This window comes from Elephantulus edwardii, unplaced genomic scaffold (assembly GCF_000299155.1).
Source record: "Elephantulus edwardii isolate Elephantulus edwardi_28Jun2011 unplaced genomic scaffold, EleEdw1.0 scaffold00062, whole genome shotgun sequence".
NCBI classification, from domain to species: Eukaryota; Metazoa; Chordata; class Mammalia; order Macroscelidea; family Macroscelididae; genus Elephantulus; species Elephantulus edwardii.
In genome coordinates, this window is record NW_006399812.1 from 3,286,347 (window position 1) to 3,296,038 (window position 9,692).

The window sequence follows — 9,692 nt, forward strand, 5'->3', positions numbered from 1 at the left end:
TGCAATAGATTTTTTAAAAATAGTTTTTTATTCCTTGTTGTATACCATTGAGTTATATCCGACTGGCACCGGAGGAGATTGCTCATCCTTTTACAGAGGAGCATCTGGTGAATTCCAGCCACACACCTTTGGGATTGCAGTGCAAGCTTCTTCCACTAGGCCACCAGAGTTCCTTTATAGATTTTCTTGAACAGAGAGAAAGCTTTAGGAGTGAAAGTTCTTAATAGTTCTAAAGACATTAAATTTTATTAAAACCAGAATTTTAAAGGCTATATCTGATTACATAGTTCATAACTATAAATTTGGTTATCTGATGCTTGATAGGCTTTAAAAATGTCTGGGTTGAATAAGTAGCAAATACTTTACTGATTCACATTAATTTTTAAAAGTAACCTTTGATGAAATAATTTTAGTCAGTGTACCTTATTTTTTTTAAAAAAAAACAATAATTTTAACTTTTGATTTACAGGATTTTTACCTCCTATAACGCCTCCAGAAAAGTTTTTTCTTTCCCAACTGATGTTGGCACCACCAAGGGAACTCTTCAAAAAGACTCCGCGCCAGATTGCATTGATGGACGTCGGAAACATGGGCCAATCTGTGGATATCAGTGGGCTTCAGCTGGCCTTAGCTGGTGAGGAGGAACTTCTGCTGTGGGCATTCTTGCAGTAGCACTTACCCGGCCATTCCTTATTTCCATTTGATTTCCAGTTGATTGTGTCTCACTGGAAACTCCCCTTTACCCCTTGGGTGTGCAGAGTAGAACTGACCTTCATAGGGTTTTTTAGTCACTGATTGCTACTTAAAGTATAGGTCTTTGTTGTTAGATGCCGTGGAGTTGAGTACAATTCATAATGGCCCTATGAACAGCTAACTGACTTGAACCCTGTCTTATTCTGTGCTAATCTTACAATCTCTAATACGCTCAAGCCCATTGCTGCAGTCACTGTCTCAATCTATCTTTTGAGAACCTTCCCTTTCTTTGACCAACCCTCTGCCATTTCAAGCATTATGTCCTTCTCCAGGGAATAGCCTTTTCTAGCAATCTGCTCCCCATCTTTGCCTGCCAGGAGCACTCCTTGTTACTGTCCCAAAATATTTTCCGTTGGAGAAGTAGGGTGGAGAGGCAAAGTAGTTTCAGTGTTAACTGAACTTTCTTTTTTTTTTTTTTGATGTGAATATGACTGACCAGATCGTTTTGAATTTTTATCTCGCTACTTAGCCCAAGAAGTAGTTGTCTGAACAGAACAAGGATACATTGCACAGTTGAAGTCTCTTGTTTAGAGTCAACAAGACCTCGGGGAGGGTCTTTGTATTTAAAAGTCTGTTGTTGTTATACTTTGGAGGAACATTCTTCTAAGTGGTATAGCACTCTTCTGTCAATATGCTGTACTGAGGTAAGCTAAGGTTGCTGTGATGCTGAACCTTGTGCCATTGGGATGTCAAATGCCATAACATTTGCCCATGGCGGACAGTGTTTGGTGGAGTTCCTAGTTTAAGACAGATTTGGAAGCAGGAGTGGCATCCACTTCCTAAACAATATGCATCTGAAAATATGAACTTTGATAAATAATGATAGTTATAGAGTGGCTTTTTGTTCAGGCCTTTTGTTCATAGGGTCACTATGAGTCATATTTGACTAGATGGCAAGCAACAAAAACAACACCACTTCAGTTTTTAGGAGAATGCTGGGAAAAATGTAGTAGTTAAAGTAATCTTTTCAGTTACTGATAAAGTGGGGCCCTGAAACAAATACTACAAAAGAACATACAAACTTTAGGAAATCATTGCAACTAAAGGTACACAAAAAGCCTATGAAATAGCAAAAGTGTCTTTTATCTTTTGATGCAGAGGAACAAAATTATAACGAGTCCAAAATGATTGACCCTTAGTGTTGGAATATTTTTATTGAAACTTGAAATAGGTATATTTGTGTAAATTCACTTCAACAGTATTAATGTTTTCTCTGCCAAGATCTTGCCAGATTTTGTTTTTCTGTTTCATAGTCTGTTACTTTTTTGATAATCAGTTTATTATAGCTGCTTATCTTTTCAGAACCAAAGGCATTTTTGTGGGTTATGTACTTTGCATTTTCTTAACTATCTTTTTTGTTGTTGTTGTTGTTGTTGTTTTACTTTCTTTTTTTTCCCCCCTCCTAGTGCCATGTTACCCCATTCACAATACAAACCAAGCACAAAGCCTGGTTTGAGGTGTATATGGATTATTTCACTCTTCCTCCTCTTTCTGTACAGTCAGTGGCATTTTCTTAGCTTCAGAAAAACAGGCAGGCATGTTAAATAAGTAACCACAAGAGGCAGAGTTTCCCCCTGTTCACTCTAGAGGTTTTAGTAAAAAATTTTGACGAGTACATATTACTGATTTACTACAAAATGGAAGAAAAAAAATTATGTATCTTGACCATTGCAGTTTGTTGTCTGACTTTCTGTTTTTTACTGATCTAAGATGCAAACATGGCCCCACTGAGATATCTCTTGGTATATGAGAGTTTGCTTCCAGACACCCACCCCACAGTACCAAAATCCACAGGTACTCAAGTGCCTTGGGCAAAATGCCATAGTATTTGCATGTTCCTTATAAACATCCTTCTTCCTGTAAACTTTACATCATGTTCTTATGTGCCATTGAGTCAGAACAGACTCAGAGCTGACTCTCCAGTGGATTTTTGGAAACTGTAAAACACACGAATGGATATGGCCCATCTTTGCTCCATACAATAGCTGATGGATTTGAAATGCTTACCTTGGCAGCACTTCTTACCACCAAGCCACTGTTGTTGTTACTGTGCTCTCTTGAGTCGGAAACAAACCATAGCTGACCCTCCAGCAGAATTTCAGAGGTAGTATATTGCATGTAGATTATCTAAAAACAACTGGAACAGTACATCAGCAGAGAACTGCCAGAAGTCCAGGCTGGGTTTAGAAGGGGTCGTGGTACTAGGGATATTTGTAGCTGATGTTAGATGGATCTTGGCTGAAAGCAAGGAATACCAGAAGAATGTCTATCTGTGTTTCATTGATTATGCAAAGGCATTTGACTGGGTGGATCATAACAAACTGTGGCTGACTCGGAGAAGAATGGGAATCCCAGAACATGTGATCGTGCTAATGCGAAACCTGTACTTGGACCAAGAGGCAGTCGTCAGAACAGAGCAGGGCAACACTGCATGGTTCAAAATTGGGAAGGGTGTATGCCAGGGATGTGTCCTATCTCCATACCTTTTCAACCTGTATGCAGGGCAGATTATCCAAGAGGCTGGGCTCTATGAGCAGAAGCGTGGCATTAGGATTGGTGGACTATCTATCTATCAACAATCTGCGTTATGCAGATGACACAACCCTGCTTGCTGAAACTGAGGAAGACCTCATGTACTTACTGCAGAGGGTCAAGGACTGCAGCCTTCAATATGGACTGAGGCTCAATGTCAAGAAGACAAAAATTCTCACCACTGGACCAATCGGTAGCATCAGGATGGATGGTGAAGAGATTGAGATTGTTCACAACTTCAGTTTGCTCGGCTCCACGGTCAACACTCTTGGCACCAGTAGCCAGGAAATCAAAAAACGTATTGCGATGGGAAAGTCTGCGGTTAGGGACCTCTCTAAAGTACTCGAGCAACGGTGTCTCTTTGGAGACTAAGGTGTGCCTGATACAGGTCATGGTTTTTGCAATCGCTTGTTATGCATCAGAGAGTTGGACAATGACTAGGTAGGATAGAAGGAGAATTGACGCCTTTGAGCTGTGGTGCTGGAGAAGAGTATTGAATGTACCATGGACTGCCAAGAAAACAGATTCATCCTAGAGAGGGTTAAACCAGGCTGCTCCTCGGAGGCAAGGATTCTGGGGCTTCGTCTGACATACTTTGGACATGTTGTAAGGAGAGACAGGTCTTTAGAGAGGGACATCATGCTGGGTAGAGTGGAGGGACAGCGCAGGAGGGGAAGACTCTCTATGAGGTGGATTGATTCAATGACTGGGGTAATCGGGATGGGTGTGTCGGAGGCAATGAGATTGGCACAGGATAGAGCATGGTTTAGGGCTGTTGTACATAGGCTCGCTATGAGTTGCAGACGACTCGACAGCACATAACAACAACAACAACAACATATTGCATGAGAGCCGACTGCCTGTCCTTCACCTGTAGATCAGGTAGTGAGTTTGAACTGCATACCTTTGGAATTGCAGTGCAATTTCTTACCACTAGCCAACTGAACTCCCCACTAAACTGGTGTTGTTAAGTGCTGTTGAGTCAAGCATGATTCGTAAGGATCCTTTGAATGACAGACCTGAGTCTTGTTCTAGCTTGTACCTCTTCATCATCTCTGAAACACTTGAGCCCAGTGCTACAGTCACTCCCCTTTGTGTCAATCCTCTTTGTTGGAGTCTTTCTTTATTGTTGACCTTGCATCTTTCCAAGCACCTTTCCAATAGCCTCTCCTGGCAACATGTCCAAAGTATGAGAGATGAACCTTTCTCATCCTTTCCTGCAAAGAACACTTTTAAGCTCCTTTAACGGTTTGGTTTGGCTAGTTAATTGCTGCCCCTTAGTAATGGGAGATGTATGTGTCATTTTCTTTTTATTGTGATTTTGAGTGTAAATTTACCATATAAATTGGTTTTCTTTTTATTGTTATAATAGAAGTTTTAGTTATTTTTCCTCTTACAAGTTGTTTTAATTTGTAGAAGAACAAAAATCTGATGTTTGACTAGTAACACCATTACTAAAAAAATTGGTTTTCTGTTCACCCATTCATACACATTTTGCATTGTGACACTAATTACAGTAACCATAATGTGTAACCACACTCTTCCAGCTATCACGCTTTGATTCTCATTTCCATTAACCCTTCTTCTACCCTTCCACTTCCTGCCTGCTGAGCTTTGTCCTTGGGCATATTGTGCCCTTTAGGTCTCATGTGGTTGGTTGATTATTCTAAGAAGCAGTGCTTCCCTGGTGTTACTGTTCACCTCCCTGCTTATTGCTTGGCTGAATGATGAGCCCCAGACATGTTTTGTTCTAGGTTCAAAGGACCATACAGAAATTAGACTGATTTTTATGGATTTATCTTGTCTCTCCCACTTTGCTAAATTGGTCAGTTTGACCCAGTGATTTGATGCTGAGTCTTTTTACACTTATCATTTCTGTAAATAGAGTTTTACTTCCTTATTTGCCAATTTGGATGCTTTTTTTACCTTATTTAGCTCTCCCTATGTCTTCCTACACAATAATGAGTGGTAGTGATAATAAAGGGCATCCTTTCTGGTTCTGGCTTGTGAGAATAAAGCCTTTAGTGTCTCTGTCAAGAATAATGTTGGGAGCCAATTTGAGAAGGAGTGTAAATGGCAGAGTGATTTGCACCCTGGTGAATTGCCTTGGGGCCGGGGTTCTGGCCAGTCCTGGGAAATCAGTTGTGTTTAATGGATAATGGGGTTTCCCCATTACAAGAAAACATTTTCTTTGACATTTAGGTGCTTTTATATTTTCTTCATCCCAGAAAGTAAACAAAATTCTGAACTCTGGACTTGGCAAGTGTGCCTGTGTTGTCTCCTGTATCAGGTGCTCCTGCCTCTTTGAGGCAGCCACCTTACCTCATCTTCAGATTTGAATTATCGCTTCTCTAAAGTTTACCTCCAGGATCTGGAATGGAAAAGGCTGCTTTTCTTTTTAATTCCACCTCCTAAATTCAACATGCTAAGTCTAGTCATTCTGCCAACTTCTCCAAGAAGAATCACCTGGCATGACTCTTCTGTTGCTTACTTAATTGTAAAGAAATTATTTAAAAAACAGGAATCTGATCTTAGCTGGAAACACATGGTTTGATGATAGTATTTCTGAATTCCTTACCTTTTGTTCTAAAAAGAAGAATAAATAAATAGTAATAATGGATGACTTAAGGTTTGTTTAAATGATTTCTAGTTTCACCTACTATCATGAAAAGCAAAGTTCACGTTGTTGTTGTTGTTGTTATATGCCGTCGAGTCACATAGCCGCAGTAAATTCTCAATGTGCTATCCAACTTGAATGGACTGTTGTTGTTATTGCCGTTGTTATGTGCCATCAAGTCACCTGCAACTCATAGCAACCCTATGTACAACAGCCCTAAACCCTACTCTATCTTCTGCCAGTCTCACTGTCTCTGACACACTTACTCCCATTACCCCAGTCACTAAACCAATCCATCTCATTGAGGGTCTTCCTCTCTTGTATTGTCCCTCTACCCTTCCATGCATGACATTCCTCTCCAAGAACTGGTCCCTCTTTGCAACATGTCCAAAGTCAAACTAAACTTCAGAATCCTTGCCTCCAAGGAGTGCCTGGTTTCACCCTCTCCAGGATGAACCTGTTTGTTCCCTTAACAGTCCATTACATATTCAGTACTATTTTCCAACAACACACAGCTCAAAGGCATCAATTCTCCTTTCATCCCTAGTTAGTGTCCAGATCTCTGATGCTACCAAGTGATTGCAAAGACCATGGCCTGTATCAGGTGCAGTTTAGTCTCTAGACTGACTTTGTTGCTCTTCAGTACTTTGAAGAGGTCTCTGACAGCAGACTTTCCCATTGCAGTTCGTCTTTTAATTTCCTGGTTGCTGGAGCCAAGAGTGTTGATTGTGGAGCAAATAAAACTAAAGCTGTTAACACTCTTAATCTCTTCACCATCCATTATGATGCTACCAGTCAGCTCAGTGGTGAGAATCTCTGTTTTCTCGGCAATGAGCTTCAATGCATATTGAAGACTGCAGTCCTTGACCTTCTGCAGCAAGTGCTTCAGGACCTCCTCAGTTTCAGCATGCAGGGTGTGTCATCTGTATAACCCAGATTGTTGATGAGTCTTTGTCCAATCCTGATGCCACATTCCTCCTCATAGAGCCCAGCCTCCCGGATGATCTGTTCTGCATATAGATGGAAAAAGTATGGAGATAGGACACATCCCTGGAGTACACCCTTCCCAGTTTTGGACCATGCAGTGTTTCTTTGCTCTGTTCTGATGACTGCCTCCTGGACCAAATAAGGTTTCGCATAAGCATGATCAGGCTTTCTGTGATTCCCATTCTTCTCAGAGTTAGCCACAGTTTGTTGTGGTCCACATAATCAGATGCCTTTGCAGTGAAACAAAGACATTCTGGTACTCCCTGCTTTCAACCAAGAGCCATCTAATATTAGTTACAATGTCCCTAGTACCACTAGTGGCCTCTCTGAACTCAGCCTGCACTTCTGGCAATTTTCTGTTGATGTGCTGTTCCAGTCATTTTTGGATAATCTTCAGCAGAATCTTGCTTGCATGTGATAGTATTGATATTATTATATAATTTCCGCACTCTGTCAGATCACTTTTTTTTGGATTTGGAACAAATATAGATCAGTTGGCCAGGTGATTGTCCTCCATATTTCTTGGCACAACTTGGTGAGTACATCTATGGCAGCATCTGTTTCTTGAAATATATCAGTTGGTATACTGTCAATTCCTGGGGCCTTGTTTTTTGCTAGTTCTTTAGGAGCAGCTTAAACTTCCTTCATAACCCCAGGCTCTTTTTCATACGTTGTTTCATGAAATTTTTCTGTGTCTGCCAATTCCTTTTGGTACAATGACTCTATATACTCTTTCCATCTTTTAATATTTCCTGGATCATTTAATATTCTGCCCAAAGCATCCTTAAGTATTGGAACTTGAGGCTTGAATTTGTTCTTCATTTCTTTGAGCTTAAGAAATGCTGAGCGAGTTCAGCCGCTTTGATTTTCAGATTCCAGCTCTTTGAACATTTCATTCTAATGAACTGACAGAGATGGTTAAAAATTACATTGGTTTATGTATCTAAAACCTGGCTCAACTCTCAATTTTCTGAATAAACAAAGGTTCTATTTTGCAGTTAAATTTTTAATGTGGTAAAAAGCATAAAAGATAAAATATCTTGAGGATGTTGTTATTGTTAGGTGCCATTGAGTCGTAGATGACTCATAGTGACCCTTTGAATGAAAGACCTGAGCACTCACTGTTCATAGAGTTTCCAGAGGCAAGCCATTTCGGAAGTGGATGCCACTCCTGCTTCCAAGCTTGTTTTAACTGGGAAGCTCCACCAAACACTGTCCACCATGGGTAATCATTATCATATTTGGCACATCATGAGGTTAGTATACATAAAAGAATAAAACCATCACATTCTCAGTACAAATAGAGATTTTTTTTTTATGAGAAGAGGAATATTTCTTCTAGAGAAAAAAGCTTTGTTCACTTTATTCCTCAGAATTCTTTGGACATTGGTATTTTAAAATGTTTTTCACTTAAATGAGGACTAGACTATGGAACTTAACTCAGGGATCACATACTGAGGTTTGGGGTGAGAGAGAGATGAGAGATAAAAGAAGACAGTCTTGATTCATTTCAGTGATGGGACCCATTTTACTTTCCTGGTAAGTGAAGCTGTGGAATAAATTTCTTTCTTTCTGAAGTCTATTAATTTTTTGTTGTTGTTGTTTTTTAAATTTTTATTGTATTAGTTTTACGTGTACCGTCAAATCAGATCTGACTGGTACAGGAGGAGGTTGTCCCCTCCTTCTTCAGCAGAGCATCTGGTGGATTTGAAGAGCATCTGGTGGATTTGATATTATTAATAAGACTTAAGACTTGGTTTCTCTTGTTGCCATGGCTGGAAGAAGAAAACTAGCATGAGTGGTTTTTCAGTTCAGAAGATCAGAAGATGTTAACAGACTCAAATATATGATCTGCTTTCAATTTTGGATTTAAAAAAAGTTGGGGGAAATGAGAAAATGTTTCACATAACTCCTTTGTCCTAGAAATAAGATTCAAAGATGCCGTATGCAACTAAGTCTTACTTTTTATATCCTTTAGTTCCAGCCTTTATAAAACCAAAATAACTTTTCCCCGCTTCCATTCAAGATGAGTGCTAGGGTATTTAATTTTTTAGATGTTAGGTATTGTTTGGAAGCAGAAGTGGCATCCACGTCGTAAACCACATGCCTCTGAAAACTCAATGAACGTGGAGAAACAATGATAATTATAGAAAGGCTTCAGGCCTTTTGGTCATAGTATTGCTAGCAACAACTGTTGTATTGTTAGGCTAAAGAGACTGGAACACAGGTACCTATTTGGAACTTAAGCTTCTCATTTGATAATAGGTCTTGGGAAATTTGTGGTTATATCAGTATAGATTGACAAAAATTCAGGATCTGAAAAAAAAATCAAGAAAAATATCTTCAACAAGAAGTAGGGATCTTCATTTCCTTCACTTAAAAATTACGCCACATTAACGGTTGGTAGCTGTATATCCTTCCAGTAGGGTTATATTGTGCTCTTATTTAGGAGAATAGAAACTTAATTATGATCCTTTGTGGCTAGAAAAAAGATTTAAACTTCTTAAACTAAAAGCTGATAGTCTTAGACTGTATTATAAGGAATGTCGGCCCAGTCCTACACATGCAAGAAAATTACAGCAGAGTCACCAAAATTTGATATTGGTAGAAATGCCCCCCAAATGGAAAATTTTAAATACTCTTTAAGGATTATTCAGAAAGGCTAATTTTTAATAAAAGAATTACATAGTGTAGATAAAGTCTATTTTAATTGAGGACAATTACTGAGTGATAATGAAAATAGAAATAACAGTTGTTGTTGTTGTTATGTGCTGTCGAATCGTTTGCGACTCATAGCGACCCT

The 9,692-nt window shown here is 39.4% G+C and overlaps 1 protein-coding gene across 1 annotated transcript in view; it reads left to right on the forward strand.

Moving 5' to 3' along the window:
* Positions 1 to 9,692, forward strand: part of CNOT11 (CCR4-NOT transcription complex, subunit 11) — a 33,987-nt gene that overhangs the window by 11,164 nt on the left and 13,131 nt on the right. The window contains exon 2 of the mRNA XM_006887801.1: positions 470 to 634. Within this exon, the coding sequence (XP_006887863.1) occupies positions 470 to 634 (165 nt within the window). The remainder of the gene's footprint in view (positions 1 to 469; positions 635 to 9,692) is intronic.